Raw genomic sequence first — 25415 nt, 5'->3', positions numbered from 1 at the left:
AGCATCTCCTGATATCTAGCCTAAATCTACCCTCTGCCAGTTTGTGACCATTATTCCTAGTCACTCCTGGTAGTGCTTGGGGGAACAGAGACTCCCCCAATGCCTGCTGGTCCCCTCTGACTAGTTTGTAACAGGTCACTAGATCTCCCCTCAGCCTTCTCTTGTGGAGGCTGAATAGGTTCAGGTCCTCGCCTCGTAGGGCCTGCCCTGCTGCCCCCTGATCATGCAAGTGGCCCTCCTCTGGACCCTCTCCATGCTGTCCACAGCCCTCCTGAAGTGTGGCACCCAGAACTGGACGCAGTACTCCAGCTGCGGCCTGACCAGTGCCTCATAGAGGGGGAGGATCACCTCTTTGGATCTGCTTGAGATGCATCTGTGGATGCATCTGTGGCCTTCCTGACTGCATCCTTACCCTGCATCCTGCCTGCCAGCCCATGTTCATCTTGGCATCAATGATGACTCCAAGATCCTTTTCTGCCTCTGCACTGATGAGAAGGGAGTTCCCCAGCCTGTAGGTATGCTGCTGGTTCTTCCTCCCCAGGTGCACCACCTTGCACTTGTCGGTGTTGAATCCCATCCTATTCTCATCTGCCCACCCCTCTAACCTGTCTAGGTCTGATTGTAGCCTATTCTTTCCTTCTAGCGTGCCCACATCCCCCCACATCTTAGTGGGAGAAAGGTAGGGAGGAATATGAGTAATGTCTTTCTTGAATCAAGTCTTAAACACATTTATTTTAAAAAAAGAATGAGGTGGAAATTGAATACATTTGTCATTACAAAAGAAACTGTTAACATAACAGGATGTAATGTTTAGATAAATAATTTAATCATGTTTATTCTGCATGTGAAACTATATCATGGAATTACAATGGGGGCTCCATAGTTAAGGTTAAAAGACAAGTTATATTATAAAAGCCTAATTTTGACTGAATCACCCATGCTTCTACCTTTATGAAAATAAAGTGGTTTTCTAACAAAACTCTTCTGTCTACTCAGAGTTTTCTTCTCCATGCTTTCCCTGACACTCTTGTTCTCCCTGCCTTTTCTGATATTAAGTTTGAAGCTTAACTGGACATGCTGTTTTTGGAGTTACAAGATTCTGGAAAAAGTGGTCTTTTTTCCATGGTTTGAAAATTATTGTAATACATTTTGTTCACTCATAACTCAAAAACAATTTTCTGTTAAAATTTCAAACTTGTTTTTCCATTAAACCTCAGTTGGAAGTGTGGCAGTTGAACAACTTTACCAAGAAAGAAGGAAAACCCTTTTAGTTAAGAGACAATTTTTATGATTTCCAAAACTATACAGTATCTAACAACACTTAAAATGAATGGTCTGATGAGTGCTGAAATGTCAGTATCCCCCTAACAGATCTGATCATATTCGAGAATCTGCAATAGGGGATATTAATGATCACAAAAGTTATGTGAGCCAGAGGGGAAATGCCCTCAAAACAAAATGCATTTGTATCTTACTACATACACAACTTTTCCGGCTAGTCTTTGCCAGCAGACAATACCTGCACTTAGTCTTAAACATCGTTGTCTTAAATTTGTCAGGCAAACACGCATGATAATTAGGACAACACACCCTTCCTAATGAGCAGGTTAGCAGTAGCTATTCTCCCTCTGAAATCACCATGCAATGCTCCTCAGACTCACCAGTATGATCTATACCAGGCAAATACAACACCTGCTAGTCAGTGTACTACATTAAAACCAATTCAACAGAAACTGCATCATACGTGCTCCATTGTTCTCATTGGGTGTGTCCACACATGCAAGCACGTGTATTTGCAGCAGCTCAAATAGAAGTGGTGCAAATTTGAGCCGGGGCTTTTTGACTCAGCGCATGTGGTTGGACATGCATGTGGAGCAAATTGTGCCACTTGGGGCAAAATAACCCTGCCTGGCTTCTCCCAGATCTGCAGCCAGGGGGAGCTAGAGCCCGGGGCCACCACCTGTGCTGTCCCCAGCAGTATAAAAAGCTGCCCTGTCCTGGCCCCAGCAGTAAAAAAACCTGCCCTGGCCAGCAGCTCAAAGTTACTTGACCTCAGCAGCTTCATGGTTTCATTTTAATCACAGAAAAAAAATCTATGTAATAGTGTTATTTCATTTTAATCACAGAAACATTTTGCATTACTTTTTTAAATCCAAAAATTGGGGATTTTTAAAAATCAGAGATAACCAGGATCCCTGGTTATTAGCAATATTTTTTTTGCCTGGTACCTGTCACTGATAAGCAGGTTGTATCCACATTGCAGCTGCTGGTGTCAATGTACTATGTGCAACCATGCCCAAATTAGTTTTAATCTAGCTAGTTCAGGTAGTGGACAGTGAATATGCTCATGTCCCAGTGAACCCTGGGGCACAAGTAGGCTTATGACCCTGCTGCCAGATCTTCAATGTTATTGGTTACCAAGCTACCTAGAATGAAACAAAAGTCTTTCCTTTCTCCTGTTGCCTAAGAAAAGGTGTTCTGGCCAGCTACTGGCTCCAAAAAACATGTATATATTGATTAGGAATACTATTTCACTTCTTTTAAAGGAGACTCTCAGAACAGACTGCACTACAATAAAAAACAGTGGATTAGACATATTTTTATATATCATTGAGGGTAATAGCCTATAACCTAGGACACAGAATTTCATCCAGATTTTTCTGTATTTCTGTATTCATTTCAACTTGTATTCGACTAAAGTAAATCTTCTAGAAAGACATCCAGTCTTGATTTAAAGACTTCACAAGACAGAAAATGAACTATTTTTGGCAGTTGTTATTTGTCATCACTTTTAAACACGTATGCTTCATTTTTTACTTGAACTTCCAGCTACTGGTTCTGGTCATGTCTTTCTCTGCTTGGTTTAAGAACTCTTTGGTACCTGGCATTCTCTCCCAGTGAGTCTGTTTGTACACAGTAATAAAGCTATCTGTTGACTTTCTTCTGATTAACTAAACAAATTAATCTCTTCAGTAGCTAAAAAGGCATTTTGTCCTGTCCTCAAATGATGCTTTGTGATACTCTTCTCTATCCTTTCCACTTCAGAAAAGAGCTCTCCTAGGCAGGCTGGAGACATCAGGGGAATGAGCAGGGGGCTGGAGACAGCCCCAGAGGCATTCCCCTCCCGTCTCCAGCCCCCTGCTCCTTATCCTGCTCCCCCAAGACTGGAGACAATCAGGTGAAAGAGTAGGTGGCTGGAGACCACCACAGAGAAATTCCCCTGCTGTCTCCAGCCTTGGGAGAGCAGCGGACAGCACGGGAATCCTTCCGGGGCTGTCTCCGGCTCCATGCTCATTCCCCTGCTGTCTCAAGCATTCTGAGGTCCCCTCCCCCATCCTCCAGCTCCCCACCCCCCAACCCACTGATTACCTGGCAAAAGCTGGGTCTAGGTCCCTGGAGCTTGCACCACTGCCTGCCCAGAATGGGCAGGCAGTGTGCTTCAGAAGTGGGGAAAGGGCCAATCATAGAATCACAGAGATGCTCTGGCACAGTGCCAGAGCATCTCTGGAGGATTGAGCCTCTGGTTGCCTGATCCATTTTTTCTTCCAGGTTTTTGTTTGACCAGGGGTCTAATTTTCTCCCTGCGTTGCAAGTTTGCAGTGCGGGTAACACTTTTTCATTCCTGCATGTGCCTCTTGCCCTGCCTCAAAGGGATTTGAGATGGGTCAAGAGACACATGCCTGTTTGTCTGGACACGCCCATTATGTAAAGAACATTTTGCAAAACTTTATCCTATGAGTAAAGATGCATTTTTATCTTTGTGAAAGAGCCACCGATACCCAAAATGTAATGGAGAGAATGTTACAAAACAGACATGATTCTATGATTTAGGTCAAAGAAAGAACATAAGCAGGCACTAACAAGCCCTTTGGTATCAGACCCTGGGACCTTACTGTTCATTAACACTGTAATTTCATTCAGGTTGTGAAATGTTTCAACCCTCATCCACCAGAGGTATTCTTATACAATAAAGTTAGTTAGTTATCTATTTATTAGATGTATATCCTGCACTATCCAAAAGGCTCAGAATAGCTTACAATAAACAAATAACCCAAGGACAGGATTCTCCAAACACCACCCCAAAACCAAAGAACTCCAACTTCTCCATCAGACACTGCCTCCCTGCCCAAACTCCCACAGGAACCAAGCCTCCTGCCAATCCTAACTCATATCCAGAAACAAAAAAAAAATTGTCTCCAGCCCATTCCTACCTCCCTCAGTCAGGCTCTGAGGAGATCCTGCCCACTCTTCCCCAATGTCATCCAAGCTTGCACCCCCTCTCCTACAGAGCCCTTAAGCTCTGTTCTTTGGCAGTGCCCCAGTGGTACCCAATCAGGAAGGCCTGCCAGCTTTGTAGAGCTTGTAGGCTGGTTGGGTCATTCTTCCTCCGACAGTGTTCAAGATGGTGCCTGTGCTGGAACCTCACTTTCATCCAGAGGATGAGGGATAGGGAAAGGGAGTGATGCTCACTGTTCTTCAGCCCAAGGATACCTGCTTATCTATATAAAATATGTATATAAAATAATGCTTATGCATGCCAAGTTCTGGAAATTCTAATTTAACCCAAGAATTTCTTTTATCTTTTGAAACAATTGAAGTAATGAGAAGTAAGACTTAATTTATTTTTATAAGAAAAATAACTACACTATTACAATATACAAATATTATACAATACACAAAACATATAATATTGGTGTAATTAGACTGACTTGAATACAATGAGCTTTGCAGGCACTGTTCCAATTAATAAGCTGCAAGAATGATATGGAATATCTGGGGGTTATGTAGCAGCTTTTCTGCCAGGAACTTGAGTGCACCTGCTATATTAAAAGGGCTCTAATAAAACTAAACTTAACTTTACATACTGTAAGTAATTCTCTCCTAGTCAAAAGTTAAGTGCTTGCATAAGTCTCTGAAGGATGAGAGTCTTGAAAATTCCAGCAATTCAATGGATCTTTATCATTACTATTTACCCACAACCAAATTGATGTAGTGAAGAAAGGATAAGCTGCAATGCAAAGATTCTTCCAATTTGGGCAACTAGGCTTTTGGTGTCCATATTAATGTAACATAAGCAAATGGGAAATCAGGACTTTATTCCTTCATAAGATTAACAGGGTCAAATGGAGGCCCAATAGTATTTTTTTTAAATAGGGATGATCAATGTACAATAGAATTTTTAAAATCTCATATTTAAGAGAATATTTTAAATGAAAAATATCAGATGACTTTCCATAGAAAAGTTTACATTTCTTTTCTAATGTTGAGTCATTTACCGTATTTTTCGGACCATAAGACGCACTTTTTTCCCCCCAAAAGTGGGGGGAAAATGAGGGTGCGTCTTATGGTCCGAAGGTGTGTGTCCCGGGGAGACGGGGCGGAGCTTGCCCGCGGAGGCGGCGGAGCCCGAGCGGGACACCCGCTGCTTGTTTAGACCGGAAGCCGGCGCCCGTGCCGGTGGCCGGGAGCCGGCAATAAAAATGGCCGGCCGGAACAGACGGGGCAGGAGTCCGAAGGAGGGACTCGCTGCCGCGGAGACTGAGGCTCCAGGAGGGGTGCGTCTTATGCGATACCATTTATGCAGACTATAATAACTGAATAATCACATCTTAAAGCCACTGTTGGAAACATCCATACAATATTACTTACCACACTTCAAGATTAAGTATAAATGTATAATAGTTTAGATATTCATAGACAAGATGGGTCACAAACAGTTATTTCATAGATTTCATAGACATCAGGGCTGGAAGGGACCTCGAGAGATCATCGAGTCCAGCCCCCTCCCCAAAGGGCAGGAAGTCAGCTAGGGTCATAGGATCCCAGCAAGATAAGCATCCAATTTACTCTTGAAGGTGTTCAATGTAGGTGCTTGAACCACCTCCGCTGGCAGACTGTTCCAGACCTTGGGGGCTCGGACAGTAAAGAAATTCTTTTTTATGTCCAGCCTGGAGTGGTCTTGCAGGAGTTTGTGACTGTTCGACCTCGTCATCCCTTGGGGCGCTCTGGTGAACAGACGTTCCCCCAGATCCTGGTGGTCACCCCTGATAAACTTATAGGTGGCCATCAGATCACCCCTGAGCCTGCGCTTTTCCAGGCTAAAGAGCCCCATGGCTCTCAGCCTATCATCGTAAGATCTGTTTTCCTGACCTCTGATCATGCGCGTGCATGGCTCTCCTCTGGACTCTCTCAAGCTTCTCCACATCCTTTTTGAATTGTGGAGCCCAAAACTGGACGCAGTACTCCAGCTGCGGCCTCACCAAGGCTGACTACAAGGGGAGAACGACGTCCCGGGATTTGCTCGAGAAGCATCTATGGATGCAAGCCAGCGTTTTGGTCGCTTTATTAGCTGCAGCATCACATTGCAGGCTCATGTTCATCTTGTGGTCAATGGTGACCTCCTCCCTGCGAGGCTGCAAAGTTTTCAGAATCAGAGGGGGAAAAGGGAGTTCGTTCTAGGGGTTCCCCAGCCAGTGCTGGGGAACCGAGGGGGGGGCTCCAATTCACCCCCCCCACCCTCCAGAGGGGGCTGAAAAACTCCAAGACCAACACTCCCTCCACTCCCTTTCCCCCGTCCCATTCTGAAAACAGCAACAGGCTGGCAAGCAGGCAGACAATAAATTAGAGAAGACACTTTGTTTTGAAACATCTTCATCTGACCCCTCATACAATGAGGATTCAGATTTGCATTTGATCAACTGTTTTTGAAGCTGTCTGCAGCTGTGCACTTGTGTTTGGTCATGATTCATAGATGTGAGGGTCAGAAGAGACCTCAGTAGGTCATCAAGTCTGACTCCTTGCACTGGGCAGGAAAAGAGCACTGGGGTCAGACGACCCCAGCCAGGTCCTTGTCAAGTCTGTTCTTGAAGACCCCCAGGGTAGGGGAGAGCACTACCTTCCTTGGAAGCCCAGTCCAGATTCTAGACTACTTGAGTATTATCTAGATGATTATAGACTGCTTTCTGTGGTCAAATCAGGTGAAAATTGTCATTTCTGTCTGTATCCTTCAAGTTGAGCTAAAAGACAGCTGATTTCTTTAGAAAAGATCAGATATTGATACTCCTCATGCATTAGCTTTTTCTTACAAGAAGCTTCACCAAAAACTTAAATAGCAATGTGATTACTTCCCTTCCCCCAATGAAGGGAATCTGAAAACCATCAAGACCTGCTGCAAAATCCATTGAAGAATTTGGACACTCAGTTGGTTAAGACCATTCTTGAGCTATCTCTAACTCATCTAGCTAGTTTAAATCTAGTTTGGAAAGATACAAGCTGCATTTTGTTAGCTTATAGGCTGAAGACAGAAATTACACATAAACCAGTATAAGTAATTAGGAACCAGTTCAAATTTGTAACACAACAGCAGTTCAGCAGACATAAACTGCTTTCAAAATGGCCAAAACTGGTTTAAGATAAACCTGGATGGATGTAGAATCAGACTGAACTGATTTAGGTTAAATTGACTTTTTGAACTTCTGTCCCAGAACCCTCCAGATTCAAGATGTCTGCTCCAGCAGAGCAGGGAGGTGAGCTCTAGTGTCCCCCAGCTTCTGGCCTGGGCTACTGCAGGCATGTGTCTGCATTTCTGAAATCAAAAATGAATGTCTGTTCCCCTATCAGTTGAATATACACAGCTTAAACTAACCTGTGTAGATTGAATTGATTCAGCCTCGGGCTTTTTGACTGTCTGTACTTAGCCTTAAAAAATGATAACTACAAGAGAGGGAAGCTATGGAATCCAATTAGCTGTGAACATCACACAGTAGAGCTGCGCAAAGCTTCTGTAGCCAATTTGATTTGGAGGAGATTCGGCCCAATTTGGTGACCAAATCTCCAAATCGAAATCGAAAAGGGAGACCAATTAAAAGGTCCAAATTGAATCAGCAGCACCTGAATTGATTTGGTAAAGATTCACTGTTGCTTCAGAAATTCGGCCATAGATAAACAGGCAGCAGTCCTCACTATGCTGGACACAGTTGCCTCAAGCTGGTAAGTCTGTTGTGGTGGGTGGAGGGAGGGAGGGATTGGGGCTGGGACAAGCTGCCCAGCTAGGGTGACGGGGCACAGGACTCAGGGAGGGAGGCAGGGGGAGTGCAGGATTTGGGTGTGGCAGCACTGGGAGCGGGGGCTATGCCCTGCTGCCAGCTGGGGTGGAAGGGCATGATGCAGGCATGGCTTGCTCCAGGGGGAAGGGGGCATAGCCTGCCACTTGTCCAGCCAGGGCAGGGGGTGTGGTACTGGATGCAGGCATGGCCACCACTTGCCCAGCGTGGGGGGGGGGGGTGGGATGCAGGCATGGCAGTGCTGGGAGCTGGGGCTATGCCATGCTGCCACTTGGCCCCTTCAACCTGCAGTGAGCCATGCCTGCAATGTGCCCTCCCCCCCGCCCTGGTTGGGAAAGCGGCAGGCTATACCTCGCTGCTGCTTGCGCAGTTGGGGTAGGGGGTGTGGGATGCAGGCATAGCAGCACTGGGAGTGGGGGCTCTTCCCTGCTGCTGCTTGTCCAGCTGGGGCTGGGGAGGGGCACAAGATGTAGACGTGGCAGCTCTGGGAGCAGAGGATATGCCCTGCTGCCGCTTGCCCAGCCAGGGTGGTGGGCCATGGGATGTGAATGCAGCAGTGCTGGGAACGGGAGCTATGTCCTGCTGCTTCTTGCCTCCTGCCTGGAGTGAGCTGCGCCTGCATTGTGCCCCACCCTGCCCAGGCTGGGCAACTGGCAGCAGGGCTTAGTCCCTGCTCCCAGCGCTGCCAAGCCCGCATCCCATGCCTTGCTTCCCGAGTTCCACACCCTCCTGCCATGGCTGGGCATCTTGTCCCAGGACCAGCCCCAATCACTCCCTCCCTCATACCCCCTCCACCCACCACAGCAGACTTACTAGCTGGAGACAGCTGTGTCCAGCATGGTGAAGACTACTGCCTGTTTAGCCTACAGCCACATCGCCAAAGCAGCAGACTATTCAGATCCGATTCAGCCGAATTAAACTAGGACAGTTATTCAAATCTCTGAATCAAATCACTGTCTCTCTGAATCAGCCAAATCCAAATCCAAAGCAAATACTTGCCGCTTCATACAGGCCTATTACACAGTATGCTATTCATTATTTTTTCTTAAAATATGATTTAGGGGATGATTCAGACAGGGATGATCCTGTTTTAAGCATGGGCTTGGATTAGATATACTCCTGACATCCTTTCTAGTCCTACAATTCTACGGGAACAGATGCATTTTCCACTCAGTGTTTACAGTCTGTAACATTAAAAAGGTACATTATCAGAACACCATTTAGAACATACACAAATTATTTTGTAAACAAAATGTCACTGCTCAGCTTATCAGCATAATTTATTCCTATACTGAAGCTGACTATTAAAACAAAGGTAACATTTTTCTATCTTATGTTTAGTTCTTAATGTCTCAAGTTAATTTTCTTACCTCAGCAGCTTGAGTCTCCTGATGTAGTAGAGTTAGACCTGTCAGATCCTCCAAGAAGGAATGTGAGGAATTAAAAACTTTTGCTAGGAAATTGAACCCTTCGTGTTCGTACTGGTCAAGGACCTGTTGGACAAGCAAACAGAAAGGGCAAAAACATCAAGAGTTTATTTCTCACTACTTCATTTAGTTTGTAAAAAAATAGCTATTTTTTGTGCCAACCTGCTAAATTATTGTGCTGTTATTAATGAAGAAACTCATAGCAAAAAGCAAAAATATTAATATTTCTCTCCCTCTATTGTGAACGAAAGAACTTACAGGGCAAACCACAAGTTATATTCCTGAACAATCATACAGAGGAATTTTTAAAATTTTATAAAACCTGGAGAAAGCATTCATTCCAATGTATTAGTTCTGATTTGAGGGCTTTGCAAAACTTTTCAGGAACCAAAAGCAAGTTTTTAGCCTTCACAACCAAGATTAATTCTTTGACAAGAATTTTTTAGCTGGCATTGTAAAAATATATGGATATTAGGACCTTTTACTTGGATAGTACTCCCCCCCAACTTTTGTTTTTTTTCCCATATTTAACACATCATGTACAAATTCTCTGATTTTTTTTTCTCGTATCCATTCTGTGAAATGCCTCCCAATCATTTTAAAGTAGGAAGACAAATGCTTTGGTATGAGTCAAGAAAGTAGTCAAAAAGTTAAAAATGTAAATATTCCACCTTCCAATATTTGTGTGGCAGAACAGTTGGGGATGTATGACTAACTCCATTTAATCATACCAACTCTACTCAGGAAGGCAGGTTGCTGTTCCTACGGTCACTGTATTTTATTCTCCCTAAATTGCAAAATGAGTTGCAGGCACCACAAAACTAGCACTGTCATTAAATCAACTGATTCAGCTAAAGGAAACTCAATGTAACTGAGCATGTTTTATTATTTTTTTAAATCAAGCATTTGACACACTTGATTGTGTATGATTAAAAAATGAGGCAATATTTACAACTCATTGTTAGTGCATGAACAACCACCTTATCCAATCATTCATTTAAAATTAACCAAAATAATCACTCACCCCTAACAACTTTACTCTTTTAAACTCTAATCCTAAACCTAAGTAACACAGATGGATCTTACACTGCCATTGCAGGAAATTGTGGGATTTTGCACATACTGCCAGAATTCATCAACACAGGTATAGCAAAATGTGTTTAACAAAACTTCTGTATACTTTTCTACAGAACTTCAAGCCAACTGCTGAAAAGAAACTCTGTGAGATGCAAGGATTTTTTAGGGTGAAATCTTGTATTGGACCAACTATGTAGCAGAGATAAAGTTAGATAAATTTTTGAATGCAAGACATTCTTCATCACGTCTTGGATCTCAGGAAATCAGGCACAGCACAGATGCCATCAGAGACCAGACAAAGAACGTCTTGCATTTAAAAGTTTGTCTTACTTTATCCCAACCACATAAAAGGTATCACCCTAAGAAATCCTTGCTTCTCACATAATTTCTGGGTCATCACAGATACATCACTCTTACACTATCAAAGAAACTACTATTTTTTAGTTGACAGTACTGTAAAAAATCCAATCGGTTGAGTCTGGGAATTAAGCAGTTCTGGAGATTGCACTTCTAGACCTGAACTGAAGTGATGTTTAAACATTGACATAAAAAAGTTCTTATTAAGTAGTAGCGTAATGTAAAAAAGAGAAACGGGTATGGCGCAATAAAGCATCAGGCCCCTTTTTAACCAGACTGTACACAGTTAAACATTAAAACATAAACAGTAGGCCTGTGAGAAGTAGCTAGCATCTGGATTCATATTCAACCAATTCGGGGGACCGTGATTCAACTTGATGATTCGAATCACAGTCCCAAATTGATTCAGGCAAATCTGATTTGGAGATTCGGCTGCTGCCGAATCTCCAAATCACACAGTGCAAGAGAAAACGGCAATACAATCATAAAAAGCAGATGACCCTTAAAAAAGCAAATGATCTTTTTTCCCCTAAGATTAAAGATCACCTCTTGCTGACAGTAAGCAACATGTACTTCTCACTGACAGTAATGTGTAACCGCGAAACCAGTCTCAACTAGCCCAAGCTTGCTCCGTACCGCGTTTTGTAATTTTGTAACGGCAAGGGAAAAAATCAGAATGCGCGCGCAACATTGTCGCAATGCAATGCTTAATGTATAAATACCAAGCTGTAAACTCAGTTCAGGGGAAACTCTCTGTCTTTGTGACACTGGGTAGTCCCCTCTGCAGAGATATAAATCATCTTGCTGACACTCCCTCATTCTCTGCCTAATTGATTGCGGCTAGGAACAAGCCCAGCAAAAGGGATGAGATCAGTGCTCCTCGGTGTATGAGCACACCCTTCAGTGTATGGGTGCTACACAGTAGCTGATCAAATTTCCCCAACAACAGGCACGTCCCATGCTCGCTCTCTCAGCCCCAGCTCCCCTCCCTTTGAAAAAAAAAAAAAAAGCCACAGACTCACTGGGTGCTGCCGGGTGGAGGGGCAATCCCCACTGCCCCTGTGTGGGGGGCTCTGCACAAGTCCCCCGGTGCCCCCCACCTACTGTCCCAGTCCTCCCCCCATGGCTGCCCTGCCTGCTCCAGCTCTGGCCCTTTAAGAAAAAAAAGGCAAAAAAACCCAGGTTCCACTGGTTCCTGTATGGCAGGGGGGTGATCCCTGCTGCCCCACAACACATGAGGGGCTCTTCTATGAGTCCCTTGAAGCCCTGAGGCTGGTGCTGGGTTTTCAGGTTTTTTTTCTTAAACAGCTAGAGCCGGGGCAGGTGTGGCAGCCACGGGGGGACTGGGAGAACAGGGTGTGGGGTGGCTCGTGGCAGAGCCCCCCATGCAGCATGGTGTAGTGGGGGACAGCAGGGATCACCTGATGAGGACTTTTTTTTTTTTTTTTTAAAGGTCCAGGAGCTGGGGGGGGGGGGGAGGGCAGCCATGCGGGGTGGGGGGGCGCTGGGACAGTGGGCAGGGGATGGAGCCTGCAAGGGGTTCCCCCATGGTTCCCTCCCTGCTCCTCCAGCCCCCTCTCCCCCAGCCCCTACTTACCAGCTCTGAGTCTGGCTCCAACTTCCTGCTGCAGCAGGCAGGGACTGCCCAAATTATCAAAGCTCTCCGAATCTTTTCCGAATCAATTTGGACATTTTTATTGGTCCCCCATTTCAATTTGGATTTGGAGATTCAGCTAATGATCCTCCAAATCAATTCAGCACCCAAAGTTTCTCAGAGCCCCAATAAACAGTACTATTTATTCTGGTAACATCCATGGAAACTATTGTTAATGCTCTAGATATGCATTTAATCATATGAGGGTTTTTGCATATTCTCCTTACATGCATGAAGCTGTGTAAAAAGTTAATGTAAACAATAACTACTTATAAGCATTTATATCTTATATAATTTCTGGTTCATTCCTGAGATAATGCATCAAAACGAACGCATTAGTTAAATGTACACAACACATATGTAGAGATATGGAAAGTTTTAGTCTTTTATTTGAGATGTGCCTTTCTTAACGTTATCAAGCATAAATTATAAGACCTTTTCAAACTGTGCTATGGATATACATATATATCTAAATGAGTAGTCTCTTTTCCAAACATCTATTAAGTACATCCAGATGTGTAGCAGTTTCTTGCATCTGGCCCTTTTGAAACACTGTGTATATAGACGTGAATGTATAAATTTGGACTGTGTTCAGATATATGCCTGTACACAATCTCCAAAGTTACCATCATTATCAAATATGTATTGTTATTAATTTACTTTGTTGAAACCATAATATAGAATCTATCTGGCAGCTCTTTAATGATGTAGGCCAGATAATAGTTTGATTTGTAACAGCAATATACAGTCCACATTCCATAAACTGTAACATTAACCTGAAAATTAGAGGCATGCCAAATAAGTACATGGGAATGACAACATATTGGTCCTTGCCTGCAGTTAAAATATGAAGGACACACAATTTCTGGGTAATCATAGCATGAAAAAGTGAAAAAAAAGGATAACAGGCTCAACTGACTTAAAAATTAGTAAGAGGACTCTTCCAAATCATTCAGTGAGTTTTTAAATCATGTTTATTTTCTTTTGTTAAGGGTAACAGTTTGAAAGCTTTGAACAGTTGTTCCTGTCAACCCCCCCCAAACCCCTTCCCCTTATATCACTTTTACCTCCAGAGAACTACAACACCAGCCCAATTTGCCTCTCCTAGGTATTGCTCTCTTCTACTCTCATAAACCCAGACAGCTCTGGATTTTAGCCAAATGCAAATATCCTAAGTCCCTAGAAAGCAAGACTCAAGTCTGCTTTGAAGCTTTCCTCCTGGGCACAGTAGTAGGCCTTTAATAGAGACAGCCCTTGATACAAACTGTCCTTCTTCATTTCAAACAAGCCTCTGGACTCTTCTATATTTGCTGCCATACTTATGCATGAGTATTTACACTTGCATTACATGTACTTGAACAAAGCAACCTGCATGACCATGCAGACATTTAAAGTGCATAATGTTTGCTTTGGATGGATCATCTGGAAGTGGAGGAATTTTTTAATCTTATCGTAATGTTCCTTTGTAATGTGATTAGCATAGAAGGGCTTAGAAAGTTCCAATTAAATGTATTTAAAGTTATGTCAATAAAATATGGATACAGGAAACCCTCGCTATTCACAGATTTGGTATTCGCAGTTCCAAATATTCATGGTACAGCGTGATGACATTTTGTTACAGCACTAGCAGCATCTGCAGGAGCTCTGTGCTTGCCGCCACTGGGCTCCCACTGCCAGCAGCACACGCCGTTCATGAATGCAGATGATGTTCATGAACACAGTAGAGTATTCACGGATTTCATACATTCTAGAATGTATCCCCCACAAATGGTGAGGGTCTCCTGTATTAATAAAATAAAGGTATGTGAACCTTTATTTTTAAGGTCTGTTAAAGTGTGACAGTACTCTTATATAAAAGAACTTTCACTGCTTACTAACTAAAATCATAGACTAAACCCTGCTGATGGCTTCCCCTGAACAATGAACAGGAAGGAAAGAAGCATTTGAGCTGAAGACTGGTCACCAACACAAGTTACTAAACCTCTCTGACAGGAAAAGGCAAAGATGGCAGCATCCTCCACTCCAGCCAGGGACCAGACAAAATACTTGCTTTTGACCCAAAAGGTCATAACTGCAAACCTGTTTTTTATGCATGTCATAAAATTATTCTAATATTATAAAATCCTTTGTCTGCCTGTCCATAATGTATTATTCACACTCTGAACCAGTCAATCAGAGTGCTCTACAAGCTTTTGACAGGAGACAGCTGGCAGAGTGCCATCATGATGGCAAAGTAGCAGTGAGGACCGTTCAAAGCATGAGGGAGGCAAGGCCAGTACTGCTGGTCTCAGCTACCTTGTCCTGCTCCCTGCCAGCACTAAGGACTGGGCAAAGCATGAGGGAGGTAAAGCCAGCGTTGCTGGCTTCGCCTCTCACATCCCGCTCCTGTCAAGTGATGTCGAGGACAAGAAATGGGGGCAGGGGCAGACGTGGGGGGACATGGAGCCACCGGGCCCTGACAAAAGCCGGGCGGAAGGGGAAGGCAAGGGGGGAAGATGGTGGAAGTGCCCTGCCACTACTGCTGCCACTACTGAGCCCCGAGAATAGCACTGAGGGGGAAGGGGCGAGGGGGGGAGCAGGCCCACTTGCCCCCTCCACCAACTGGCTGATAAGCAGGAGCAAGCCCAAATTTGGGACTCTGTCTCCATTCACCATGATAGTGGGGAGTGTGCCACCACCACCCTGCTGCCACCAGGCCCCAACAAAAACTGGCAGGGGGGCCCAGTGATGGCATCCCACTGCTGGGCCTTGCCAACAGCTGGAAGGGAGGGGAGCAGGGAGGGGAGGCAGGTGGACGCAGGCCAGGCAGACATGGAGTACGAGGGTGGGGGGAAGCAGTGCTGGACCTGGAGTGCAGGCGTGGGGGGGAATGGGCCCAGATCGGAAGCAGCAAGGGAGGGAGGGGGAACGGGCCTGGACTTGCGGGGGGAGGGGGGAGTCCTTGCTCTGGACTCTGGTTAAGCAAGGGGCTTAACTATTGGTCTAGCTTCTGAGTTCTAGCTGCTTAAAATAAAACAATATAGGTTCATAGATTCATAGATGTTAGGATTGGAAGGGACCTCAATAGATTAGAGTCCAACTCCCTGCATAGGTAGGAAAGAGTGCTAGGTTCAGATGACCCCAGCCAGATGCCTATCTAACCTGCTCTTGAAGACCCCCAGGGTAGGGGAGAGCACCACCCCCCTTGGGAGCCCATTCCAGATTTTGGCCACTTTAACGGTGAAGAAGTTCTTCTTAATGTCAAGTGTTCACTGCTAGCTTATGGCCATTATTTCTTGTGACCCCCAGGAGTGCCTTGGTGAGTAGAGCCTCACCAATTCCTTTTTGTGCCCCCATGTTGAATTTATAGGCAGCCACAAGGTTGCCTCTCAACCTTCTCTTGTGGAGGCTAAAGAGGTCCAGGTCCCTAGTCTCTTCTCATAGGGCTTGGCCTGCAAGCCCTTAACCATATGAGTGACCCTTCTCTGGACCCTCTCCAGGTTATCCACATCCCTCTTGAAGTGTGGCACCCAAAACTGCACACAGTATTCCAACTACGGTCTAACCAGTGCCCAATAAAGGGGAAGTATCACCTCCTTGGTTCTGTTTTCAGGTTAGCCAGTCTTAATTAAATATAAAAGAAAGAATCTTACCCAGGCTCCCCTTCAAAGAGGGGGGTGACAAACTGACCTTTGAACTGACTTGTGAACTGCTTGCAAACTGACCTGTTTGCTTCTCCCTGTTCACATAGTCATAGAACTATGATGTGATTAGAATAATAGAGATTTGGTGGGATAGCTCAAATGACTGAAGCAGTCATGGATGGATATAAACTGTTCAGGAAGGACAGCTGGGGGAGAAGAGGAGGAACTGAACTTTATGTAAAAGATCTGTATAATTGTTTAGAGCTCCAGTATAAAATTAGCGTTAACCTTGTTGAAAGTCTCTGGGTTAGGGTCAGAGGGAAGAGCAACAAAGGTGACATCATTGTGGGTGTCTGCTGTTGACCACCAGACCAGGTGGATGAGGTGGAAAAGGCTTTCTACAAACAGCAAGCAGAAGTTTTCTGATCACAGACCCTAGTTCTTATGCGGGGGGTACAACAGTGCACTGTCAATCCAAAAAGTTTCTGGAGAGTGTTGGGGATGACTTGTTGGTGCAGGTGTTGGAGATGCCAACTAGAAGCCATGTTCTTTTTGACCTGCTTCTCACACTTCTTTCCCGCTTGGTGGGAGATGTAGGAGTGGATGGCAACTTGGACACCAGTGACCATGAGATGATTGAGTTCAGGATCCTGAGAAAAGGAAGGCATCAGAGTATGGACCCTGGACTTCAGAAAAGCACATTTTGACTCCCTCAGGGAAATTTGGGCAGGATCCCCATGGAAGCCAGTCTGAGGGGGAAAGGAGTCCAGGAGAGCTAGCTGTACTTTAAAGGAACCTTACTGAGGGCACAGAAACAAACCAGTCTGATGTGCAGAAAGAGCAGCAAGCATGGCAGAAGACCAGCTTGACTTAGCAGAGAACTCTTTGGTGAGCTTAAAACACAAAAAGGAAGCTTACAAGAAATGGAAGTCTGAACAGATGACTAGGAAGTAGTCATACAGAGATTAAATTGGGAAGACCAAAAGTGCAACTGGAGTTGCAGATAGCAAGGGACATGAAGGATAACAAGAAGGATTTCTACAACTATATTAGCAACAAGAAGAAGGTCAGGGAAAGTGTGGGGCCCTTACTGAATGGGAGAGGCAACCTAGTGACAGATGAGGAGGAAAAGGCTGAAGTACTCAATGGTTTTTATATCTGTCTTCACATGCAAGCTCAGCCCCCAAACTACTACACCTGGCAGCAGAGTTTTGGGAGAAGGTGAGCAACTGATTGTGGTGAAAGAACAGTTTAGGAACTATCTAGAGAATTTGGACATGTAAATGTCTATGGGCCCAGATGCTATGCACCCAAGGGTGCTGAGGGAGGTGGCTGAAGTGTTTGCAAAGCCACTGACCATTATCTTTGAAAACTCATGGCAATTGTGGAAGGTCCTAGACAACAGGAAAAGGGCAAATATAGTACCCATATAGGGTACCATATGCTTGTGCAAAAAATTCAAAGAGACACATATTAAGTTCTGAAGAGCTGCATGTGGCTCCAAAGCCGCAGGTTGGCCACCCCTGTGTTAGAGGGTGCGGCAAGGATTTAGAGTGATTTAGACAAATTTAGGAGATTTGGACCAAAAGAAATCTCAGGAGGTTCAACAAGTACTAGTACAAAGTCCTGCACTTAAGACAGAAGAATCCCATGCTGCTACAGGCTTGGGAACAACTAGTTAAGCAGCAACTCTGCAGACCTGGAGGTTACAGCAGAATAAGTTGGGTATGAGTCAATAGTGTGCCCTGGTTGCCAAGAGGGCTAATAGCATACTGGGCTGCATTAGTAGTAGCACTGTGAGCAAATCAGGGGAAGTGATTCAGCACTGGTGAGGCCACAGCTGGAATACTTTGGCCAGTTTTAGGCCCCCCATTACAGAAAGAACGTGGACAAATTGGAGACAGTCCTGCAGGAGGCAGTGAAGATGGTTAGAAGGGTGGGGCACATGACTTGAGGAGAGGTTGAGGAAACTGGGCTTATTTAGTTTGGAGAAGAGAAGACTGAAGAGGGGGATTTGATAGCAGCCTTGAACTACTTGAAGGGTGGTTACAAAGATTTAATAGATTTCATAGACATTAGGGCTGGAAGGGACCTCGGAAGATCATCGAGTCCAGCCCCCTGCCCGAAGGGCAGGATGTCAGCTAGGTCATAGGATCCCAGCAAGATAAGCATCCAATTTCCTCTTGAAGGTATTCAATGTAGGTGCTTGAACCACCTCCGATGGCAGGTTGTTCCAGACCTGGGGGACTTGGACAGTGAAGAAATTCTTCCTTATGTCCAGCCTGAAACGGTCTTGCTGGAGTTTATAACCATTCAACCTCGTCATCCTTTGGGGTGCTCTCGTGAAAAACATTCCCCCCGATACTAGTTGTTATTCCTGATAACCTTATAGGTGGCCATCAGATCACCCCTGAGCCTGCACTTTTCCAGGCTAAAGAGCCCCATGGCTCTCAGCCTGTTGTTGTAAGGTCTGTTTTCCTGACCTCGATCATGCGCGTGGCTCTTCTCTGGACTCTCTCAAGCTTCTCCACATCCTTTTTGAGTTATGGAGCCCAAAACTGGATGCAGTACTCCAGCTGCAGCCTCACCAAGGCCGACTACAAGGGGAGAATGACGTCCCGGGATTTGCCTGAGAAGCACCTATGGATGCAAGCCAGTGTTTTGGTTGCTTTACTAGCCACAGCATCGCATTGCAGGCTCATGTTCATCTTGTGGTCAAAGATGACCTCCAATTCTCTTTCTTCCGTAGTGCTAGCCACCGTAGCACTGCCGAGCCTATAAGGGTGCTGCAGGTTTTGCCTCCCAAGGTGGAGAACCTTGCATTTTTCAGTGTTAAACACCAAAAAGAGGATGGAGATGGATTGTTTTCAGTGGTGGCAGACAACAGAACAAGGAGCAATGGTCTCAAGTTGCAACAAGGGAAATTTAGGTTGGATATTAAGAAAAACTCTCTCACTAGGAGGTTGGTGAAGCACTGGGATGTGTTACCTAGAAAGGTGATGGGATATCCATCCTTGGAGATTTTTAAGGCCTGGCTGGAATGATCTAGCTGGGGATGGTCCTGTTTTGAGCAGGAGGTTGGACTAGAAAACCTTTTAAGGTCCCTTCCAACCCTAATTTTCTATGATTCTATAAATGTGCATGCATTTCCAATTCTTCTTGCTTCTTTCACAGGCTTCTTGCATTTGTGTAGACACAGCTGAGGTAACTACCCAATTGTCCTACTTTCTCAGGAAGAATGGAAAATCCTCCCGTTTCCCCCTCCTGCCTGTGCTTCTTCCAACTGCTTCCCCAGTTACCTCAGGGCTTTGGTCTGTATCCCCTGTAGAACCTAGTTTAAAGCTCTCCTCACCAAGTTAACCAGCCTGTCTGTGAAGATGCTGTTTCTCCATTTCATCAGGAAGATCCTTGCTCTTCCTAGCAATCTTCTTGTTGGAACAACATCCCATGCTCAAAGAAGCCAAATCCCTGCTAGCAATACCATCTGCGCAGCAATGCACCAATCTGCAGGATGCATCCACTCCTGCCCAGGCCCTTCCCCTTGACTGAGCAGACCTCCAGAGACAGCAGGTTATTCTGACAGTTGGATGCTTCCATCCTCTTCAGAAAGGAGTCTCCAACCACCACCACCTGCTGCTTTCTTTTGTTGACAGTGGTCTTGATCCTCCCAACCTTGGAGATCCCTGCCCTGGCCGCCTCTACCGATGGAATATGTTCCTCCTCCTCTGTTGCTAAGGCTCCATATCTGTTCTGCAGGTAAACTGCTGCAGGTGGAAATGAAAACTTGTTCTCGCTGCCAGAGGTCACAAGTTTCCAGCTTCCATCTTTTTGGGAGCATGTCTCTTCCTTCTCCAAGATACAGGTTTCTATCAATGTGACAACTGCCATCTCTCCCAGGAGGTAAGAGTCCAGGGAGCTGAGATATCCAGGAACAAAGAACTGTTTCAAAATTATAACTGATGGAGGATGATAATCATACTGTCAAAACTGTCAACAAAAAGATATGCAAAGTCCAAACACAGGCTCTCTTTTTTCTCCCCACTCTTCCACAATATGAAAAATGGGTTGTTAAACACATGGCTTATACAGCTACTCTTTCCAATCCTTTGAACTACTGGTACTTGTGGGGGTGTGGCTTTCTCCAGAATTTGGGGCTCTTTGGCCCTTCTGGTCATGGCCATTGGCAGGGAGCTTGGATTACTGTTGTCCCAGTCTCTGGCCCTGGGCTCCTCCCACCATTTGTGGACCCCTGCCCCCCAATCCACTGTTGATCCTCGACTCCTTAACACACACTGCCAGACCCACTGCCACAATAGCCATGGTGGCCATCCCCATTCCCAAGGCTGGATGCAACCCATGAGGAACCTTGCTGTCTGGATCCAGTCAGGGGCCCCAAGCAAGTCTGACATCCCTGGCATATAGCAGTGGTTCTCAACCTTTCTAGATTCCAGGCACTCCTTCAAAACTGAGTGCCATGTCACCTCATTTCAAAAACTAAATTCTACCCATTTTTTGACTATGGAAAAAGAATAGAGCACTTGTTCTATTGTAAAGAACTCAAAGACCACAAAAAGAAAGAGGCATGCAAACAATGGAACCCTGGGACAGATCCCAAGGAGGACTATACAACAATGGCCTGCACTTGTAGGTAAGAAATTAGAAAGGCTAAGGTGGCAACTCAAATTAGCAACGGGAATCAAAGACAAGTCCTTCTTTAGGTACATAGGGAACAGGAGGAAAACAAATGGGAGTGTGGGACCATTGCTCAGCAACTCAGGTCAGCTGGTTACAGGCACTCAGGAGAAAACTCAACTCCTGAATGACACTTTGCCTCAGTATTTCACCAGGCCAAGGGGAAAATCATGCCAGACAGGGTACATAATGAACAGGGCAGGAATGACTACCTTCCTACTACTGCCGTAGAACTGGTGTGCTCAATTAAAGAAATTAGATGTATATACGTCAGCAGGACTGGATGAACTACATCTGAGAGTGCTGAAGGAGCTGGCTGAATTCACTGCCTGGTGAAACTCTTCCAAAACTCATGGTGCTCCAGAGAGGTCCCTGAGGACTAGAAGAGGACCAACGCTGTGCCCAAGAAAGGGAAGAGGGTGGACCTGGGTAACTAGAGGCCAATTGGCCTAATTTCTATCCCAGGGAAAATCATGGAAAAATTCATTAAGGAGTCTACATGCGATAGGCTTGCAAAAGGTAGGATTCTGAATGACAGCCAGCATGGTTTCATCATGGGCAGGTCTTGTCTTACCAATCTCATCTCCTTTCTTGATCAGGTAACTCATCACCTGGATAAGAGAGAAGAGGTTGACGCTGTATACCTTGACTTCCAAAAAGCCTTTGATCTGGTAATCCATGATGTTCCTCCGAGAAAATTGGAGGACTGTGGGCTTAACTGCGAGACAGGTGGGTACAAAGCTGGCTGCAGGGTAGGATGCAGAGAGTCCTAATGAACAGATCTGTGTCATCCTGGCAAGAAGTGGCCAGTGGTGTCCCACAAGGGTCAGTGCTTGGTCCAGTACTCTTCAATATCTTTTTCAATGATTTGGATGTGGGGGTAAAGAACTCACTGGCCAAGTCTGCAGATGACACCATGTTATGAGGAAGCGTGGTCACACTTGAAAATAGGCTACAGATACAGATCTAGACAGGCGAGTAAGCTGGGTGGGTCAGAATCAGATGAAGTTAATCATTGAGAAATGTAAAGTGCTCCACCTGGGGATCAACAACTCCCTACACACCAATAGGCTTGGTGGTGCCAAACTAACCAGCACCATGAATGAAAGGGACATGGGGGTAATAATAGACTACTGTATGAACATGAGCCAGCAGTGTGACGCTGCAGTCAGCAAGGTAAATAATACTCTGGCATGCATTAATTGATGCATCTCCAGCAAAACCAAGGATGTGATTCATCTGTTCTACTCAGCATTGGTGACAACACAGCCAGAGTCCTGCATCCAGTTCTTGGTGCAGCACTTTAACAAGGATGTGGTAAAGCTTGAGAAAGTCCAGGGAAGGTCCACCTGTATGATCACAGACTTGCATGGCAACCCATATGAGGAAAGGCTAAGGAACCTGGGACTCTTCAGCCCGAAAAAGACAAGCCAGAGAGGGAACTTGGTAGCAGCTTACTGCTACATCAAGGGAATACATCAAGGGCTCTGTGAACCAGGGCACCCTTGGGGAAAACCAGGAGTAATGGACACAAACTCCCGGAACACTATTTCAGGCTCAACATTAGAAAAAACATCACAATTAGAGTGCCCAGACTGTGGAATAAGCTCCCTCCAGAGGTGATGCAATCGCCTACCCTGGAAATCTTCAAGAGGAGACTGGACAGTCACTTTGCTGGGGTCACTTGACCCTAGTTGTCTTTCCTGCTTGGTGCAGGGGACTGGACCCAATGAACTTCTGAGGTCCTTTCCAGCCTTACAATCTATAAATCTATGAATCTACGTCAGTATGTGTTTTGATGCTATGGATTCCTATTTGAAATCTCTGGGTTTATCTTGTGAATCATGTGAAGGTGTTCACACACCGAACTGTGCTAATACTAAGCTGCATCCCACTACACCCTTAACAGTATCTCATAGCATCTCAGCTGAGAATCACTGCTCTAATTCGACTGAAATTCTGTCCTACAGAAAGGAGTTGACAACTGCCATCACTAAAGAACTCTAATTCCCCCATTTGTCTTTGCCAGTTAAGAAAAACAACTTTGAACAGAAATAACATTAGGTTCTTTCACTGTCTCCAGAACGGTCATTGGGTTGAACTCAAAACATGGAAATACTCATTTTTCCCTTTCAAAAATTGCTCCTTGTCAAAACATGCAGTTAATTAAATCAGAGTCAGGTTTATTTTATCTATATGGCAACATAAATTTCATAAAAAAAGGAAGGCCTTTACAATTTTCTTTTAATTTAGGAAATTAATAAAACTTAAGTACAAAATACCATATTTACTCAAATTGAAAACAAGGTTTTCTTCCCATATTTAACAAGGAGGGGAAAAAAATCCCTCATCTTAGATTTGAGTGTAAATGGGTGAACAGGCAGCTGCTGTGGCTCCCACTCTGGCCCCAACCCAGGGCTGGGGGCAGAGTCAGCACTGCAGCCCACTACCCATTGCAGCCTCTTCCCCTCAACCTACCCCCACCACAGCCTGCCCCCTCCACTGCCTCTAACCCTCAGGCTCTGACTGCAGCCTCACATCAGCCTGAGGCATGAAGCACATCATTGCTCCAGCCCCAGCCCCATCATGCAACAGCTGGAGTTGGGACTGGGTCCACTGCAACTGCTGCTGCAAGGCCAAGATGAGACCAGAGCAACAGTATACTCTGAGCTGGGGTGGGGCCAGAGTCAGAGCTGGAGGATAGATAGAGGCAGGGAGTAGGTGAGTGGAGCAGAGGTCGTGGGGGGGAGGCAGCAGGGTGGACAAGTGGTAGGAGGGGCAGGTGCCAGGGGTACAGGCTCAGTAGGGGAGGGGCAGACACAAAGGTAGCATAGGCATAAGCTGTGGGTAAGTGTAGGGACATGCAGGCACCAGGGGGAAGGGGCCAACAAAGGTAGGGGCCACTTGACTCCCCTACTTGCTGCCCCCCCATCCATGTACATTTTTTTGGGGGGGGGCAGGCTGTGGTGGGGGTAGGTTGAGGGGAAGAGGAGTTTGGGATAAACATTATTTTTTTCTTAGTTTCATTATTCTCTTCAATTCAGAGTAACCTTGGATTCAGCTAACTATGTTATAGCTATAAAAGGGAGAAATGATGACAACTGGTGTGTGAGATAACATCTTCATCTGATCTACATACACCTTACCACAAGAATGCTATGAAGACAAACCATCCTTATTAGCAGATTATCTTTACAGTTAAAAACATAATGAAAGAGAATAATGAAACTAAGAAAAAAATAATGTTTATCCCAAACTCCCTTGCTAGGAGACCACACAAGCATACTCTGCAGGTAGTCAGGAATAAAGCCAATGTAGACATCAAGCAGTAACCATATAATTCCAAAAACTCAGATTAAGTAAATGACCAACTTGCTGTTGTGCACAAAGGGAATTTTCTCTTATTTAGTTATGTCCAGTAAGGAAGGAATCCAAAGGTCTACAATTGGTGTGGTTTTGTTTTTCCAGGTCATTACAATTATTTTCTTCGCTGCAGTAACACAGTTCCTAGGACCTCACCATGGTCACTATGAACAGGAGTCTTACTGAAAAGTACTTAAGAGGTGGTATGACTGGGGTCATATTTTATCCAGTGCATATATACATACGCACAAATACTTATGCATAAAATACAATAAAATAAATTGTAATGCGAGTAATAGAACTTATGGGCAGGGACACTGGTTTTCCATAAAAAAATCACAAATTTTATGATAAAAATCTCAAAATCCACGGTTAAAATTAAATGCTCCCCACATCACCCCCCAGAGCCCTGCTGGTATTCCTCATTCTCCCCCACAACCCTGCTTGTGCCCCTTGCCCCCCACCTACAGCCCCTGCCCCCCCAGCCCTGTTGGAGGGGGCCCCCAGCTGCCAGGGCTATGGGGCCAGGGACCCAGGTCCGCAGCCCCCTGCCCCCAACAGAAGGCAGCGGCTGCTACAGCAGGAACATGAGCTGGCTCCCCCCCTGCTGCAGGCTTGGAAGCTGCAAGCCCCCTCCCAGCTGGAGTGCCTGGCCAGCTACAAACCTCATTGGCTCCCTCAGCCCCTAGCCAGCTTCCCCTCTGCCCAGCCTTGCCCCACAATCCCCAAGCTTCACTTACCTCCAGCAAGAGTGAGCCTGAAGGAGCCCCCAGTAAATGCAAGTGTTGGGGCCCACCCTTCTCACTCTCCTTTCCCCTCCAGGCAGGGTTGAGGGTTTCCTACCCCTTCTGCAAACAGCTCTTGTAGACTGGAACTCAGCCTGCCTGCAGAGCTCTTTGCAAAGGGGGAAATTTGCGGATTTCTCTTCTAAAAGGGAAAATCCGCGTTTTCTCTGATAAAAATGATAAATCCATGTTTTTCTCTGTTTTTCTGTGAGAAACAGAAAACCCAGATCCCTGGTTATGGGTAAGTCCCAGCGTAAAAGCTTTTCAAGAAAAATTCATATGAAGAGGTGAAGTACTAGAGGCCAAATCCTGATATTCATTAATTTAAGATAATGCAGTATTTCATATTTATTCCACTGCTGCTTCTTATAGCT

General features: G+C 45.2%; 1 protein-coding gene across 8 annotated transcripts in view; it reads right to left on the bottom strand.

Annotated features, from left to right (window-relative positions):
* The window catches only part of ATG7 (autophagy related 7), a 314637-nt gene that overhangs the window by 153300 nt on the left and 135922 nt on the right, over window positions 1-25415 (bottom strand). For 7 of the 8 annotated variants that reach the window (XM_090021024.1, XM_090021026.1, XM_090021030.1 and 4 more), the window contains exon 18: window positions 9434-9556. In XM_090021024.1, coding sequence (XP_089877150.1) covers window positions 9434-9556 — 123 coding nt within the window. Of the gene's footprint in view, window positions 1-4451; window positions 4500-9433; window positions 9557-25415 lie in introns of those variants that run through there. The other variant, XM_090021029.1, reaches the window with a different exon arrangement.

The sequence above is a fragment of the Crocodylus siamensis genome, chromosome 11 (assembly GCF_052110815.1).
Source record: "Crocodylus siamensis isolate JL-2025a chromosome 11, ASM5211081v1, whole genome shotgun sequence".
Taxonomy (NCBI): domain Eukaryota; kingdom Metazoa; phylum Chordata; order Crocodylia; family Crocodylidae; genus Crocodylus; species Crocodylus siamensis.
This window is presented reverse-complemented; position numbering and strand designations above follow the sequence as displayed.